The sequence below is a fragment of the Cinclus cinclus genome, chromosome 22 (assembly GCF_963662255.1).
Source record: "Cinclus cinclus chromosome 22, bCinCin1.1, whole genome shotgun sequence".
Taxonomy (NCBI): Eukaryota; Metazoa; Chordata; class Aves; order Passeriformes; family Cinclidae; genus Cinclus; species Cinclus cinclus.
The window spans coordinates 5,094,189-5,112,672 of record NC_085067.1 but is presented as its reverse complement, the minus strand read 5'-3'; the positions used below and the strand labels follow the sequence as shown (position 1 = coordinate 5,112,672).

Genomic DNA, 18,484 nt, shown 5'->3' with positions numbered 1-18,484 from the left:
TGAGCACTGCACCCTCACAGCTGTGCTCTAACATTGTTTATGCAAGTGCTGCCATAGGCAGACCACACAGTTGAAAAAGCACATTCTTTTCTGGGAAAAAGCTCACAGAACTGAGCAAAGCTGGAGCAGAATTCTACACATATTGACAGATATTACTCTAGGATTTAAGAGATCTTGGGGAACAATCTAAAAGAGGTAAATATTGCTTTGTTTCTTACAGATAATTCTTAATTTGAGCATGCCCACACACACATGGTTCCTCTGTGGCACCAGTATAACTTAAGCTCTTCCCTGTTGCCGACCTCTGTGGTAATTCAGTCAGTGAACTGCCCTGAATAAAATGAAACTTTCTGTTTCACAGGGCTATTTTTAACCCAGAACAGCTCGTTGGCCCAATTCAGTGTATAGTCCCATGAAAAGCAGCTGTGCGGGCACAGCCATGGGGTAGGAAGATGTGGCTGGCAGGAAGATGAGGACAGAAGCTTCTGGCACAGCCCTGAAAGAAAACACAGTGAGCTGCAGCCTTTAATGTACAGAATCACAGGATATACTGAGCAGGAAGGGATCCACAAGGATCATCCCTTCCAGCTCCTGGCCCTGCACAAACACCCCAACAATCCCACCCTGTGCATCCCTGGGAGTGTTGTCCAAACTCTCCTGGAGCTGTGGCAGCCTTGGGGCAGTGCCCATTCCCTGGAGAGCCTGGGCAGTGCCCAGCACCCTCTGGGGAAGAACCTTTTCCTAAAATCCAACTTAACTCTCCCCTGGCACAGCTCCTGCTGTCACAGAGCAGAGGTTGGTGCTGCTCCTCAGGAGGATGTTGAAGACCACAATGAGGTCTGAGCTCAGTCTCCTCTTCTCCAGACTGAACAAACCAAGTTACCTCAGTCCATTCTCATAAGACTTTCTCTCCAGACCCTTCTGCATCTTTGTAGCCTCCTCAGGTAAGGAATGGTGTGGCAGCAGGGCCAGGGAAGAGAATGTCCCCCTGTGCTGGGCACATGGGTAAGGCCACATTAAAGTGCTGTGTCCAGTTCTGGACCCCTCAATTCAGGAAGGACAGCGAGGGGCTGGAGCATGACCAGAGAAGGGAACAGAGCTGGGAAAGGATCTGTAGCACCAGGAGAGGCTGAGGGAACCAGGAGCCCTGAGTCTGAAGAAAAGGGAAGATCCTTCTGGCTCTCCCTGAGAGAGCTGCTGGAAAGGAGTTTGGAGCCAGGTGGGGGTTGGGCCCCGCTTCCCGGGAACAAGGAACAGGACAAGGGAAAAAGGCCTCAGACTGTGTCAGGGGAGGCTTAGGCTAGACATCAGGAGGAATTTCTTCCCAGAAAAGGTCGTTAGACACTGGAACGGGCTGCGCAGGGATGTGGCAGTCACCGTGCTTGGAGGTGTTCGAGAAACGACCGGACGCGGCACTGTGATGTGGTTACCAAGCTGCTGGGCCGGACGGGATGATTTCAGCGGCGTTTCCCAGCCGATCACCGCCGGCATTGCCCCTCCGTCCCCGCCGCTCGCAGGGCCCGCAGCGCGTTCCCGCCTCCCCTCACACCCGCCCCCCGCCCCGCCCGCGCCGGGAGATGACGTCACGCCTCCCCGCGTGCGGTCACGTCCGGTAGGTGAGGTCAGGGCCGGGGCCGCCATTTTGAGCGGCTCCGCGGGCGGCGGCGGCGGCGGCGGCCGCGGGCGGGGGAGGAGCGTGGCCCCCATGGCCGGGCAGTTCGATTCCGAGGACCGGGCGAGCTGGTACTGGGGGCGGCTGAGCCGCGCCGAGGCCGTATCGCTGCTGCATGGGCAGCGCCACGGCACCTTCCTGGTGCGCGACTCGGGCACCATCCCCGGCGACTTCGTGCTGTCCGTGTCCGAGAGCTCCCGCGTCTCGCACTACATCGTCAACAGCCTGGGGCCGGCGGGAGCCCGGCGGTCCGGCAGCGAGGGCCCCGGGGCCCCGGGTGAGTGAACCCCAGGGCTGGCGGTGCCCGCAGCCCCGGGCAGGGCAGCCGGGGCGGCTCCGCCGGGCGGTGTTCGCAGGCGCGCAGCGCTTTGTGGTGGAGTTAAGCCGTGTTCCGGAGCTGGGGCCGCTGCCCGAGCGGAGCCGTGTGTCCGCACCTGCCGTTCTGTGCCACGTGAAATTCATCGTCCTGGAGCTGGGCATCCTGCAGCTCCAGCCTCGCACCTCTTTGTTTTCCTAACGCCCTTCGCGATAATTCATAGATTTTCCGTGCCATCTCCGCCGCGAGATGGTTCTGTGGAAGTGTCATCCCCAAAGTGTGACTTCTGACAAGGCAGTTTGGCGTTATCAGGGAGGCTGAGTTCGAGTGGTGGGAACTCTTCAGGATGTAAAGGCAATGGTTTCTTTAAATCAGATGCGATGTTCAGTTTCTTCCCCCTTGAAAGGAGAAGTTTGATTTTATTTCTCATCAACTGAACATGTAATAATGAAAACAACACTTCGAAGAGTAACACTTGATGAGCAGAAGGGGGAGAAGCTCTGTGAGAAGCAGCATTTTTGCTGTTTAGTCCAAGTAAATTCCAGCAGTGCAGAACCCTTGGATGTGTCAGAAGGTGCAGTCCAAAGGTACTGGTGTCCCTTCTGTGGGAATATGTGAAGCTGGTGCTGGAACTGCTCGAGTTTGAATATTGATCCTTGCAAAATGATGTGGATGTGTGATTGGCATCTCAGCAAGGAGCCACTAGATAATTTTGATTATAGTAAACTTGTGTAATAAGAGATTTGGTGAACTTATTTGACAGAAAGTAGACAAGAGACACTCTGATACAGGTCTGTGGGTGGAATAAGAGACCAGTATTGGAAAGATGTAACAAGACTTGTTTTATTTTTCAGTCTCTGCATGGAGTGGTTGGCTAAGGAGATAACGTTAGAGGAACCAAACTTAGTGCCAGTAGGTTTGCACTGTCATACAGGGGAAGCATTTCAGATTGGAAAAATGGGGAAAGTCTAAACTGATCCTGTTTATCCCAGGAACCTCCTGGAGCTGAACAGTGCACTCGGGTTACAGAGCTCCAGAGGTAGAAGTTAAAGGTGGCTGAATTCAGCTGGAAGTGGAAGTTATTGCTGCTGTGGGGGGTCAGAATATGGTGGGGTCCCTGTTGTTTCGTGCGTGTGCAAGCAGAAGTTCGGTGCTGGAATTGCTGGCAGGGATGGCTGGTGTCGTAAGCGGTCAGGATGGTTTGTTGTGAATCCAACCTAATTGGATTTCAAAGACAGAAAAAAACACTGACTTATCAGTGTCTGTCACCTCTGGGCAGTTGTTTTTTTGGGAGCAACTGGTCTCTGGAAAAACAGTGCCATCACATCAGTACAACCATCCTGACTTTTTTCTTGTGTTGCATCCTAAGCTTAGTAACATTTTGTGGCATTCTGTGGGCTGGCTTTGGTTAAAATCATAAAGTACCTTGTAATTCTCTTCTGTTTTAAGAGAGTAGCTGTGTAAGCTGGTGAAACAGTAGGCTTAATGTATCTGAAAAAATATAATTATGTTTTGGTTGGTCTCCTTTTTATTTGTCCCCTGGATGTTCCAGGGAGGGGTGATGCATCACTCCTGCACTCAGACACTCCCACGCTGATTTTGGTAATTTTAATTAATCATGCCTCCATGCTGATGCTGCTGTCTTCACACTACAACAAAAGAAGGTGCTGGGGAGGTGTATATTAAATTATACTTCAAGTGTAATTAAGGTGCTCCTTCAGAAAAAAATAAGTGGGAGGTTGTTCTGCAGTGGAAGGGAGGTGAAAACATTAGCAGAAGATTGAAGATGATTTTGTGTTTGGGTAGGGAAACTAATGCAGTAAAGAGAGTTAAATGTTTGCAAATTGTCCTGCTTGTTTATTGTCCAAGCTAAAGCATTAGGAAAAACAAAATCACTATTTTATTATGGTACTTTTTTTTTTTTTTTAGCATTTTATTGTTTGGCAAATGCACAGATCTCTCTGGGAAATTAGAATATTCGAGGTTGGGTTCTTGGTTTGGTTTGTATTAGGCTCGGTGTCTGTGAAATTCCTGGCTGCTCTCAGGGATAGGGAAGCCTCAGCACAGAGTGAATGAGATGAGGAGTTTTGGCTTCCCTAAAAATCACATCACAAAAACGTGATACTTCCTTTGATTTCTAAAGTATAAAGTAAACTTGCAAACTCTTTGTTAAATTGATCTTTTGACTGATGCTGCAGTTTCTAACTTCTTGCAGGTGATTTTTCAGCATAACAAAGAAAAAAAGAATTGAACAGAATTTATATCTTCCTGGAATGTTTTAAGGATGTTAAAAATAGGTTAAATCACTTGAATTATGGGAAAGAAAAACATTCTGTTTTCAGTGGAAATGGATCATTTGTGATGAAGTATCACAGTTCTGGCTAAAGAAATCCCAAACAAGACAAAGTGCTCCATGCAGGCATTAGCATGGTGATGGATGGCAGAGGAAATATTAAATAGATCATGTGTTTGCAATTTGACATGGGGGCTTGGGGTAAAAATTTGTGATATGCACTAAAAAATGCCTGAAATACCTAAAGGTAGAAATGCTCTCTGCTGAGAGTGCAGCATTATAAAGACAGAAGCTTTATAATGTTATTAAATTTTTCTGTCTGAAGTAGGCAAATATGACAGATAAAATGCAGAAATTGATGTTGTCACATGAGTTTTAAGAACGTGTTTCTGAATTTAATGCTTCTAAATTGCTTCCATTGTGACTGAACTTCTGGAATGACAGAATCCTTACAGAATGATGCCCACACTCAGCTCTGGATGAAGTGGCTTTAGGGATGTGTGAGCAGAGTGGTTGAACTCTGATGCTTGGGTTTTCATTTTTGTATTGAGATCAAAATATATTTAAATGCAAACTAATTGTAACTTTAGAAAGTGCCTGTGTTAGACGTGTGCTCTTACCCTCTGATGATCTGCAGAAATGAATCTGTAACTCCTGAGTGAATGTTTTCCTGGTGTGCTCAGAGCTCTTCCACTCAACAGTTTTATGTTTTTATAGGGTGTTCATTCATGGATTTATTTGCTCTGCTCAGCATGAGTAGGAAGGTACTTGAGAACAAGGATAAAGGTGTCCCTGTGGGAGTGGGGGAAGCTGGAATGTGGTGCCTTCAGAGCCCAGCTCCCATATGCTCCAGGAGGAAGTGGCTTACATCACTGGAGTATCTCAGTGCTGCCTTGTGTGATAAGAACTGCTTTTCTGGCCCTAAACACACTCTGAACTGGGAAAGGGAGCCACCCTAACAGAATAAAACTAGATGCAAAAGATAAAACCTGTATTTCTGTGAATGAGTGTCTCTCCAAAGCTTGGGAATAAAGAGAAAACTCCCTATTGATGCTAACAGTTGAAGAGAGAAATGCAAACCCCCTGAGATGTCTGAGAAAGTGAGAAGTTGCTCTGTGGTTTCACCACCTGCCCAGTCAGTAGAATATTGGGTGGTTTATAGCCCTAATTCCCCACTATGTGTACAACATTTAAAACACATCCCAGCACTGTGTCCCAGACTGACACAAAGGCAGCACGGTGTCACAGGAGGGAATGTGTCTCATAACCAGAGAACTGGTATGAGCCAGGTTTGAAACTTTCTTCAGCTGTGGAACCCTTTGGATTTTAACTGTTTCCTCACCTTTTGGAGAGCAGGGGGTTTGTGGCATCCTGAGATGGCTGGAGTTAGAGTAGTGGAGATGGAATAAGGAAGAAAGAGGATACTCGGCCCTTAGTGCTTCTCATTCAAAAAATTAATGTTGCTCATGTGAGCTGTGCTGGTGGTGGAGGTGCTCCCTGAGCAGCTCTTCTTCAGCTGTGCCAGGCTGCAGAAAGAGAATTTCCAGTACTCAAATGTCCCAGCTTTGCCAGGAAATGACTGAAGTTCCTCCAGGAACTGGACTCACCTTTCCATGCTTGTGCTCTTCCTGGGAGCCCTCAGAAGATGTGCACACTGTGCTGCTCAGACTTGTGCCTTCAAGAGAAATCCCAGGATCATGAAGGAAAACTGCTCTTATTCCCAAAAAAACCCCACTTACCTTTTTGCTCTAACTTTTTCTTGTGTTAGATCTTGTGTTAGATCTGAACTATTCCATTGGCCTGCAGGTTTGAGCAGTGTTGCAGTTCAAACGAGAGGCTGAAGAATTCCTCTGAGTTGAAATCTGTTAATCTTTGAACTTCATTATACCAGGGAATGACAAAACTTGGGAGCCTGTAGGGAGTGGAATAATTTCTCCACTGCATGTGAGCATCACTTAGTTCATTGTAGCTTAATAAGGGTATCCACAAAAGACTTTAACTGATGGAAAGTTTTCCACTTGCTTGGGAAGGTGGAATTGTATTTTATTTCCAATCTGCATTTTAACCAGCTTAGAACTGTGTTGTCCTTTTTATGCCTGTTTTAGCTAAATTTTAGGAGTCTTCTATTTAAGTTCTCCAGACAATTACGAGGTCACTGCCTTTATATTAATTGATTATTAATTTAGATTAAAGTTGTAGATTTCTTGTTCTAGATATTTCATATTTCTGTAGCTGCCTTTTTTTTTTTTTTTTTTTTTTTTTTTTAAGAAAAGCATCAGAAGTGCATGTGGTTTTCTGGCAGTGTGGTCTTTGTGAGGGTAACATCTCTCCTTACTGATGCTCTTCTCTCTGTCCCTTCAAGGGGTCCATTGATCTTTGTGATCCCAGAATTTAGAGGGTCTGTGTCCTCTGTTGTTCAGTTGTGCAAAATACCTCTTAGGACCTGATTTTCCAGGATACAGTACAGTGATTTCTTTCACTCCTTCCCTGTACATAATGTTCCCGAGGACTTTTCTTCTTAAAGTCCAACTTGTATTCAGGTACACTTGGCAGGTCCCTCAGGCTGTTGTGCATTAATTCAAGAGGGTGAACCTGTTCAAAGGGGGAAAAAAAAAAAAAAAAAGGAAAGACACTCCAAAATGCCTTGTTCATCCTGGTGAAGATTGAAGATTGACCAGGCTGATGAATGTTATTGATGAACTACTCGTTCCCTGTGACCTGTGAAGATTTTTCTGTGAATCCCTACATTGCTGAGACAGAGCTCAGCCCCCTGGCTGAGTCAGCTTGTAGCAGGTTTCACTGGGATAAAATGGTGTTTAAGGTTCTATTTCTGTCACAGAAATAAGTTCCATGTCAGTGAACTTCCCTGAGATTCAGTCTTCTCCATATGGCTGCAAAGAGCTTTGCTGCTCTGCTCTTAAACTTCCCGTGATTTTTTCTTTTTCCTCAAGTGTCAAGCCTTGATCCTTAAAGGGTCACAGCTAAAACAGTGCTAGATGCTTGCTTGTGTTTCTGTCACCAGGTTGGTCTGAAACCTGATATGTTTCCCACTTGTGACTCTAGTGGAGGTGCAGCATTCCCAGGTGCTGTTTTACACCAAGCTTTTCTGAAGTGCTGTAGACATGCTGCCTGTCCAGCCAGAATTCATCTCCTCTGAGCACACAGAGCTGAAATTCCAGGGTTCTGGCCAAGTCTAGAGCTGTAAGTTCCATCTCAGCAATGAAAGTTGAGGGGGTTTTGCATCCTCTCAGCACTACAATTTGGAAGAATATGATGGGCTCTTAATTCTCTTCCCATGCTGGGCTGACCTTTGTCACTGATGATTACATTAACTTCCTTTATCTCTTGGTGATGACAATTTGCAGGGGGGTTTTTGCAGTTTTTTGGGGCTATTGTTTTTGGGTTTTGGCTCACTGTGTTTGTATTCATTTCTTTTGAGAGCTTTCGGGGCTGTTAAAGCATGCAAACCTGTATTTCCCAAAGACTTAGTTCTGCTCCTTCGAATTTCCCTTAACCAGCTCCACTAATGCTCCTGTTCCTTCAGGATACTTCAGAACTCATTTCTTGGCTGTTTGTCTGTGTTGATCTTATTGAATCTGCCCTTTTCTCTGTTAGAACCCCTTTTTGCTCTCCTGAAAGAACTTGTTGTAACATTAGCTTTTCCATGCTGACAGTGCTACTTTGCAGGGAGTTTTGGATCAGTGACAGCTTGAAGGATTCTGCTAGCTTTGTACTCTAGAGCTAAGGCTTGGAACTGTTAGATATTCCCTGCAGAGAAAACAGACTTGCAAAGTAAGCATCTCTTTCTTGCTAAAAGAGTTACTCATTAAAGTATAAATCTTTTCATCTGCGCTCCCTTCCCCCTGCCTTCCCCAGTTCTTTCCCATAACTCATTGCACTGAGCATGGTGGAAATAGAACATCATGTGTGTGTTTTTCCCCAGCTGAGCCTGAAGAACATAAAATGGGAAAAAAACAAAGCACAGCACCCAGGTTGGAAATGGATATTTTGCACTTTGATGCTTGTAATGGCTTGGATGTGGACATCATCTGTATTCCAATGTCTTTGAGGTTTGGATTTATACCTTAGGCTTCATCTGACAAACGTGGCAAAGAAGCTACAAGACTTGAGATTTAAAGGCTGAGTCATACCTGTTATGAAAATGTATGTTGTTGCTCTGCATTGCATAGAATGGAGATAATTTTCTTTACTGGTACCATTTATCAAAATGAAAAATGACTTTATTTGCTCATTAACATCACTTGTTTGCTGCCATGCAAAGCAGTTTTCTGTAGTGTCCATACCTTTAACCCAAGATGTTACAACAGGTAAATAACCATCATTGCAGTGTTGTTCTTCAGAAATAGATTTGAACAGCAGAAGAGAGTTTAAAAAATAATTTCCTTGAAATGGTACCAAAATTTACTTCCTTCATTTAGAGTATAAAACAGGAGAATTCTACAGGCTCCTGAGAAACCCTGATGTGCTGAACATTTTCATGTGTTGGGTCCCTATAACATTGAAAGAAACAAAGATATTTTTATCCTAATTCGGGAAGTTTGGCATTGCTAAAGAATTTCTCTTTTCCTTCCTTGACAAAATATTAAAAAAAAATAAATCCTGCACTCATGATCATGATAGTGCTGCCTTTGATTGAAAATGCTCAGAAAAGCTGAATATGATGTCAAGGTGATCAAATTTGGTGTTGAAATACTTCTGCTTAAATGTATTTGTCTTCTCCGATGTTTGATTTATAGTTGGAATGCTCTCTTTGACATGTTGCCTTCTCTTTTCAGGGTCGAATCCTACCAGATTTCGAATAGGTGACCAAGAGTTTGATTCTTTGCCATCTTTACTGGAATTCTACAAAATACACTATTTGGACACTACAACCTTGATAGAACCGGTTTCACGCTCGAGGCAGAATAGCGGGGTTATCCTCAGGCAGGAGGAGGCCGAGTATGTGCGAGCTCTCTTTGACTTTAATGGCAATGATGAGGAAGACCTCCCCTTTAAGAAAGGAGACATACTGAGAATCCGGGATAAACCTGAAGAGCAGTGGTGGAACGCAGAAGACAGCGAAGGGAAGAGGGGAATGATACCTGTTCCTTACGTCGAGAAGTATAGACCTTCCTCTGCTTCAGTCCCCACTCTGATTGGAGGTAACCAGGATAGTTCCCACCCACAACCACTGGGTGGGCCGGAGCCAGGGCCCTATGCCCAGCCCAGCATCAACACTCCGCTCCCTAACCTTCAGAATGGCCCTATTTATGCCCGGGTTATCCAGAAGCGAGTCCCTAATGCCTACGACAAGACAGCCTTGGCTTTGGAGGTACATAATGGGCAAAATTTAGAAGGAAGAGATCTGTTCAAGGGATTTCCCTTTCGCTCACATGGTAGTTTTGGAGAAATGAGAAAGGGAAAAGCTTTGTAATACTGGTTTTACGTCATGATTAATAAGTTATGGATAACTTGAGTGACTCGAGTCACTTGTAAATTAGATTATTGTTTATTATTAGGTTACTGAACCAGTATCGTGTCTGTTGTCAACCATCACTAACATAAGTGTTTCCCCATCCATGTTTTTGGTTCGGAAATGTTTGTTTTGGGAGGGAGGGAGAGGGAGCAGCTCATAAATTGTGTGTCTGAACCTGTGTTTGCTGTTGTGTGCCTCACCACAATCTGTACAAGGTGTGCTGGGTTGTTTGTTGGTTTCTGTTGTGTTGGGTACTTTTTTTCTCCCCAATGTGTCAGCAGTTTTAAAGCAATCAGTGGAAACATTGATACACTTTGAAATTACCTGGACTGAGATGATGATCACACATAGAATTGAATTGCAACATCACCTCAAGCAGATTACTTTGGTTTTAGGTTTGAGGCAGGAGCATTTCATAATTTACACCACAGTTTGTTAGGTCTGGTATAAAGCAGTGATTGATGGAGTAGGATTTGTAGTAAAGCACTGAGTTTTCCCCAGGTTGATTCACTTCCTGACAGGATCAAGTGATTGCATAGGGCCTTTTTGATTTGTCTTTTTTCCTCTTAAAAAGGTGACTGGAGTGCTCTATCTCTCCACATCAGATAGTTCTCCCCCAAGTTACATTTGAGGAAATTGAGACTAAGGTATTCCCTGTGGCAGACCTATGCCTTAGGATATGTAAACTGTAGCTTTTAATCTAGGCTTTCTTTGAGCTGGAGGCTCTGGAATTTCCTGATACCTAATTGACTTCCTGTTTATATAACATTTTAAGTACTTGGGAAAAAACAGTTTCTGTGCTGAGTCAGAGCATCTCCTCTCCACTCTCAAATACTTTGTGTAATGGTGCATAGCACAAAAGGCACTCCAGGACTTGAGCAATCTGGCAGCTCTAGGGGTGTGTCTGGTACAGAACTGGAGATGCAGCACATGCTGCAGATGGGTAATTGATGTACAGCCTGGCAGATGTGAAATCTTTCCCATGTAGGTAGGAAATATACTCCGAGTTGCTACACATTCTGTTATAGGTCTGAATGTTTTTAGATTGAGAAGCAGGTATAGAAATTTATGTGAACTCACTGGATTTTGGGGAAATGTGAGGGTTTTTACCCTTCAAATTCTCATAAAAGCTAAAAGGCTGTCTTCTTTCCCTCTTTTTCTCACCCCTTCCACCTAGTTACCTCCTGGAGCTTGGGGAATGTTCCTGAATGCAGGCTGTTGTAATACCAGATGTTAGATTGGTTTAGAGCCTCTGGATACTGTTGTGGCATATTTAGGCAAACCTTTTGGTTTCCTTTCTGAATTTTGCATTCTCTTAAGCTTGAACTTCACCCTTTACTCCAGTGAAGAACTCCAGACTGCTGCCCAGTGCAGGATTTGGGAGCATGGAGTGAAATAGGGAGAGTGAGGAAATGCTGCTAATCCAGGCCATAAGCAACTTAGAGTGAAAGGAAATGCTTTCCATGCTGGAGAACAGCTTGTGAGTGCCAGGGCTGATCTTAGGTTACTTCAATCCTCTTCACCAAAACTCACATGATCTGGCAAGAGTGCTGTGCTGTAGGAAGAGCAGTTTTGTGGGTAGCACCTCCTTTCTGAGCTACCTTACACCTCTAGAGTCTTTTACTAACTGATGGGAAAGGCTGAGTAGCTGAAGTGTTTGGGAGGGGTAGCTGAGAAGTCTCAGCTCAGCTTGGCTGTGTGACCACAGGAGATTTTTGGTGTCCAGAAATGGCCTTTGTAGGCCTCTTAAAACTACTTAAATCTTTATCAGTTGACACCTCATGGTTAAGGTGTTATATTCCCATCTTGCTCTCCAGTTAAGAAATGCAATAGCAGTGGTGGTTCTTCATTCTGTATGTAATATTGCAAACATTTAGTTTTAAAAAGTGAGCCATTTATCACTAATTCTAGTGGCCTTCAAAGCTTTGCAGCTTTTATCACTTCCAGTCACAATGTTACTGAGTTGCTTTCAGTGTCTGTACAGGAAAAAAAGCAATATGCACTTCATTTCTCCCAAGTTCTTCTCCATCCTGTCAAAGTGCTGTTTCTTGTTGTCTCCTTTTTCCACATTCCCTTTCACTTCATGGTGTTCCTTCTCTGTTTATTTAGAGATCTCTTTCTTAGATAACTTAGTAGAGAGCATTATGTAAATCTTATGAGACCATTTTTGCCCAGACCTCTTTATAAATACAGCAAGTGGGATTCTTTCCAAATGAAAATTCTTATCCTTAAATCTGGCAATATTCATGGGAGGGGGTGGATCTCACTGTTTCTCTTAGAAAAATAGATTCTTAACATCAAACAGCTTTTGCCAAAACTGCAAACAGAATATCTGTGCTGTTCTGTTATTTTAAGCCTGACATGCTTTTGAAGAGTTCAAGGAAGGAGGATCAGAGCAGGTGATGTTCTAATAAAGTCTGTGCTCTATTATGGAAAAAAGATGCAGCAGGAGAAGTTTACATTTATTTTGCATGTAACTGGACCTATGCAGGGAGTTTTCAGTCTATTTTAAAAGAAAATAAAGGAGGAAAAGGGAAGATCTGTGTGGTGAATGACTCTGAGATCGATCGATTTATTTTTTTTCTTTGTAACAGTAGCAGAACTCTGCCACCTTGACCTCACCAAAGAGGAGTACTTGGAATAAAACCACAGCATACAGAAGTCTTCACTTGAACCTTCAGTTTTGCTTTGAAGCATATGGGGTATATTTAGTTTTAAAACTTCTGATGAAGACTGGGACAAACCTGGCTTTCTAGCAGGGTACAGTGTTGTTCCTGAGGTGCTGTGCTTGGTGGGATGATGCTCTATGGACTAATGTTGCCATAAATCAATGCTAAAAGTGAGGAGAATTCAGAGACAACATCCACTCCTAGCCTAAAGGTTTTAAAACTTCAGCACTTACAATAAGAAGTAATTTTTGGAAAGATTCTCTGTGTTGTCTTCAGGAGAGTGGTTGAACTGTAGTTTACTAGGCAGAGGTTTGAAGCAGACCTAGCAAGATCTTTCAGTTAGTCAGGATCTAATGGAGGCTTTTTGTTAAGGCAGCATTTTTGAAATGGTCCGTGCTTGCTTCAAGTCAGTCCTGCTTTGACAGATGTAGATAGGTATGTCTAAGAATGAATGAGAAGGTTTATATCTATAAATGAAATGGGAATGGAAAATTGTATCAGTGTGTCTGCTAAATGAAATTACTGTTCTGGCAAAAAAAAAGGAATATTTAATCTCAGAGGTCTCTCCTCATTTAACAGTTACTGAAATGCAGTTTCAAGTGTAGCTCTTTCTATTAAGGGGAACTCATAGCTGAGTGTCCCTTGGCTGCAGTAACCCTGAAACAGCCCTGGAAACCAAAAACCAGCTGCAGGATGCTCTGGGAGTGAGGCAGTTCCACAGGCATCCCATACGGTAGCTCAGTGTCATTGCTCTGCTGAACCCACCTTTTGCAGGTGAGTTTATTGTAAGGCATCCAAGATAAACCCTAATGAACACTAATTAGGGAGTGATAGCAGAGCAGAGGCCAACAGTCTTAAAACAGCAAACTTCACTGCAAGTCATGTTTTGTCCTTCCCAGTGGGTTGGAGGTTAAACACTGTTCTGGTGAAGGCTGATCTGTAGATTCTGTCCAGGTCTGAAGCAGTTTCAAGTTATCTGGGACATTGTTCTGGTGGATGGCTGTGATTAGGAGATCAGATTTTCCACTTCTAGTATTGTCACAATGAATCTTATCCTTGTTAAATTATAGCTGATGTATTGTTTTGGTCAGCAGAGCATTTTTTGTTGGTACATCCCCCCAGTGGTTATTAGCAGTAGCAACATTAAACAAACTGCATGATTAAATTCCTAAAGAGCTGAAGCTTGTATTCAGTACTGAAGGAAGGCTTCCTTCTTGCCTGTAGCTAATATATAAGAGGATTTTCTTCAAAATATGATTCATTAAAATATCTATACTAATGACTACAAAAGGCAAAAATAAAGCTACGGCAAGAGTCCCAAGTGGCCTCTCATTACCAGATAAGTAATCATGAGAGCCATGGGAAGCTTAATTAAATGTCCATGAAAGGGGTTGAATTTATGAACTGTTAAAAGCTGTTCTGGCAAAAAATTGCAAGTGATTAAAACCTGTAAAGTTAATGGAGGTTGGTAGCATCTGAAATTGTTTTCCTTGTTCTTTGTTAGCTGCCTGGAAAGTGCAGATAAGGAGGTTGTATTTTGGATGGATTTTGGAACTCGGTGATGAGCATCTGTGTAAACTACAACTGTATATTCAGTGAATTTCTGCATGAAATACAGCGAGACCTTTGGCCACACCTTCAGAGTTTATTTACAGTATTAGTGAAAGAAAATAGAGTATCTATCCCAAAAGCATCCTCCATCTGTGATGTGGGAAGATTTTCTAAAAACTGTTGTACGTTGCTCATAAATCAGATTATTGATATAATTCTACAGAGTAGAAATGGGTAGACAGCTCTTCAGTGGTGCATTCATTAACTCTCCAGTGAGTGTCTTTACAATGTAAATTGTGCTTCCTTGGGTTGTGTAAGTGCCACTTAATTGAAGTACCCTTAAATATGAAGCAGAGTTGGGGACTGATCAGACTTAGACTTGTGTCCTGATTTGAACTGCCCGCTGTGCAGTTTGTCCTTCCCAGGGGGATGAGAGGTGATGCCTTTGGAATGGTGCTGGCAATATTAGGGTGAAGATTAGAATAGGAGATGTATTCCTGGGATAGGGCATCAGTTGTCTTTACTATTCCCATGAGTGCTGGGCTTGGCAGTGCTGAATTAATGGTTGGATTCGATGACCCTAAAGATCTTTTCTGACCTAAAGAGTTCTGTGATTCAGTGGGATTTATTTCTCTGAGAAATCCATGTTGGGAAGGACTGAAATGCTATCTGGCTTTGCCTTTGGTAGTGGCTGACTGTGGATGCCCAGAGCAAGAACAGAGCAGCTTTATGGCACTTCTGATACACGTGTTACAATCTGGGAAGAGAGAAAGATCTCCACTTTCCGGAACTTGAAAAGTGTAATTTCAAAACTAAGGAGCATCTTAGGTTGCAGATTAGTGTCCACTTGGTCCAGGTGCAAGCCTTCCTTGCTTTACGAGGCTCTGGATGGAGTCCCAGCAGTGTGCAGGCCTTTGTCAGCCCAGCAAGGCACATTTATCAGCACCTGATGGCAGATCCAAGAGCACTTGAAAGATTGCTGGCTCTTCAATTCAGGTAGTTTTCACCTGATCTAGGTACATTTCTTTATATACTTTCTTGGAGTGAATGGCATTGGGGGCAGGCTGGTGTCTCAGACACTGTCAGGACTAAAGCTGCTTTTTATAGATGTGTATCTGGTGCACGTGGGTGACAGCACACCAAGGGAGGGGTGGCAGCTGATCCTGCCCTTGTTTCTGGGTTGTAACCTGTGCATTTCTTACCCCACAGGTCGGTGAGCTGGTAAAGGTCACAAAGATTAACGTGAGTGGTCAGTGGGAAGGAGAATGTAATGGCAGACGTGGCCACTTTCCATTCACACACGTCCGTCTGCTGGATCAACAGAATCCTGACGAGGACTTCAGCTGAGTGTGGCTCAACAGTTGCTCTTACAGATGGGAACAATCTCAACTTGTTTTTATTGCAGATGCCATCAAGACTAAGCTCGGACCGACGCTGCAAGCGGTATTGCTTGGATAAGCATTCTGATAACCTGCACACCCCTGGGACTCAACACCACCATTCCTTAAGCAAGGGTCATTAATTCAGGGTACGACAGTAGATAACTCGTGTGTCCAGTGGCAGAACTAGGCCATGATTCTAGGTTGTAATGCCTGCTTGTGTCCACGTGCACGGCAGCCTGGACCTTGCCAGCAGCAGCAGCTGGAGAAAGCAGTGCTGTAGATGTTCAGAGAACATTTACAGCTCTCTCCGGGCCCATGGCTTATGTTGCTTCTTCCTCAGGCAGTGAACGTCAACCGTAGACAATTCAATACCTTGGTAGAAATTTCACAAGTTTATCCTGGAGCTCTCTCCATGCTTTTTTCCCATCCTGGGTTCTCTGTCCTAGAAAGGCTCTGCAGTGCTCTGCATGGCCAGTTAGCACAGACTGATGCAGAGCCCGCTGGGGACAGCCTTACGATTTGCAGATCCTTACCATTTTCATGGTAAATGACAGATCCAATCGACCTCAGAATTCTAGAAGCTCTTGGACACTAGATTGATTTCTTCAGTACTGTTGATGCTTCAAACATAGCTGATTTTAATTTAAGATTTTTATTAACAAACAGTATCTCCTTTTATCCACAAGTACAAGGCTTATGGAAGTGTAAACCTCCATGTCAGTGCTGAAAAATACGTGCGTAGCACTTTAATACATAGCTTTAAAGCAGTGTTTGATTCACTAAATATACTAAAATATTGACACTGCTTTCCAATACAATTAAATTGTGTAGGGCTAGTTTAATTTTTTTCTAGAATTCTTCAATATTGTACAATACTGTTACAGTACAAATCAGTGTCAAATACGGTGAACTGACAAACCAAATATTAGTTTTATTTTAAAGATGCTCTGGGGACTCTTCTAGTTTAATTCCCATTTGTAAAATATTTGATAGTGAATTCATGAGGATTTTATTTTTAATAAACTAATGGAAAATAATTGTGTGCTTCTGGATTGATTCTCAAAAGGCATAATAGAGTAAATATGGCTTCCTAGCTCATGATGAAAATCAGTGCATTGAGTAGGCAATATTATGCACTGCTTGATGGTTGTTTTTTAGTCTGTTCTTCTAATTATCTGGTTTTCTCTAATATAAATCAGAATGGATTTAGTAAGTTTTGTAAACTGAAATTAAACACTGAAGTAATTCTCCCTTGCCTGTACCCTGGGTTGTTTTCCAAGCACAGCACTCCTGTGACCAAACTAAATTTTGTAACTTTGACTACAGTATAATCCATGCAGAAGGGTTTTTCTGAACAGTATCAAAATGAAACTGTTGGGTTTGGTTGCCTCAGACACGTGTGACCCCAATGGCTCATGGGTTGCCTGTGCTGCAAAGGCCTTTGCTGCAAGGCTCCAACCCTACAACAATACTGGTAACACTTTACCTCAGAACTCTGTAACATGCTGGAAGTTATAATATTTCTGTTCTATTTAAGTACTAGTTGCTTTACTTCAAAAGTAATCCATCAGCAAGTCTGCGTAATGTTCAGGTTATGGGCACTCATTAATTCTGTGGACTAACATTAATCACACTTGTCCATCACCAGTCTCATGAGCACTGCTGAGGATTGTTATCAAAAACTGACAGTAGGGACAGTGGGGTAAGAATGGAAACAAGGAATTGCAGCTCTGTTCTACCTTGGATTGCTATTCTGGCTAGGGTGACATGCCAGTGACTGTGGGAACTCTTCTAGCTGAGTACAAAAATTTACTTTGAGGGGAAAAAAACTGAGAAACTAACTCTAGGTTCTGTAACTCATCAGGTTCTTTAAGGCTGATTTGTATTTTTCCTCTGATCTTGATATTCACTGTAACTGTTGGGGGGTTTTGTTCAATAGCTGCACTCTAAATAACAAACTTAATACTGAGTTTTTCAGTTGCCCATATATGCTTATATTTTTCTTCAGGTATTGTAAAAGAAACATAATAAACAGGGTGTCCTTAGAGTGACACTGTTCTGAAGTATTTTTGTCAACTTCAGTTAATGAAAGCCCATATATTTATACCTTTCTAATCAGGAATTAAGATACCAAAAGAACATTTTTCTGGAAGTTTTATGCAAACCTTGCCTTTTTAATACGAAGGACCTGAATTGAGTTAAATAGCAGATACCCTGCAACCTTTGTGGATGTGATTTTGCTAAGACTGTATAAATTGTGAATATTTGTACACTTTGAAAGAGCAAAATAAAGAAACTAGAGGAGTCTTAATAGCTGCTGTTACACTAGAATCCCAAATTCTTATCAAGCAGTTTTTTTTAGGTGACTGATCCATTAATGCAACTGTTTCCCACTCTTCAGTTCTAAGCTGAAATGTGATTTTGTTTCATAGGTGATAGAAAGGAGTATGAATTTGGACAAAATAGACATTTCAACTTGTCAGGCTCTTCAAGGCTAATAGGTAGAACCTATGTTCATGAACATGTAGATGAAATCCTTTTGTGGCCTTTGTTTATCCTCTTCTGTTTGTTCCCTCCCTTCTCCCCGATGCGTGCAAGAAAATCATTGCTCAGAATGTTGGTCACAATCTTTTGTCTCTTCCTTGGCTGTGGTTTTGGTCTCTTGTGCATAGGCAGGTGTTAGAACTAGAATAATCATTTCTAGAAATACACCATGAAAGCAGAATGCTCAATTACACTGTGTTCTCCTGGTGCATTTACACGTTATATCACACTAAAAAGTGCAACTGGCTGCTATGGTTTTTTAATATATATTTCATTTTGGTAAGCCCCAGCCTTTTTACTAATATATGACCTGGTTAAATCTTGTTAATCTGTTTGAATTGTATTTGTTAATAATGCAAATATTTCTAATCATCTTTAAGAGTAAAACACTTCCTTTTTGTTTATGGTTTTGGGGAAGGATTCTAACCAAACCTGTTTGAAGAAAAATATGAACATGTGCCATTGTATTATAACACTATCCACTTTCTTGGCAGTTAAAAGGTGTTTTTTTATTTTTTTGTAGCATGTAATGTATATGTTCATAGTACGTGAAGTAAATAAAAGTATAGCCAAAACTTTGA

General features: G+C 42.8%; 1 protein-coding gene across 10 annotated transcripts; it reads left to right on the top strand.

Moving 5' to 3' along the window:
- Positions 1–1,633: 1,633 nt before the first annotated feature.
- CRK (CRK proto-oncogene, adaptor protein) lies at positions 1,634–18,484 on the top strand. 10 transcript variants are annotated; one of them, XM_062507300.1, is made up of 6 exons: positions 1,634–1,949; positions 1,998–2,018; positions 9,078–9,613; positions 12,355–12,459; positions 15,187–15,219; positions 15,383–18,484. In XM_062507300.1, the coding sequence occupies exons 1-6, from the start codon at positions 1,706–1,708 to the stop codon at positions 15,497–15,499; spliced, it is 1,056 nt and encodes a 351-aa protein (XP_062363284.1). In that variant the 5' UTR covers positions 1,634–1,705; the 3' UTR covers positions 15,500–18,484. The 10 variants fall into 10 exon arrangements, with proteins under 10 accessions (XP_062363284.1, XP_062363281.1, XP_062363286.1 ...); XM_062507297.1 differs by lacking the exon at positions 1,998–2,018; XM_062507306.1 differs by lacking the exons at positions 1,634–1,949; positions 1,998–2,018 and adding an exon at positions 2,250–2,575.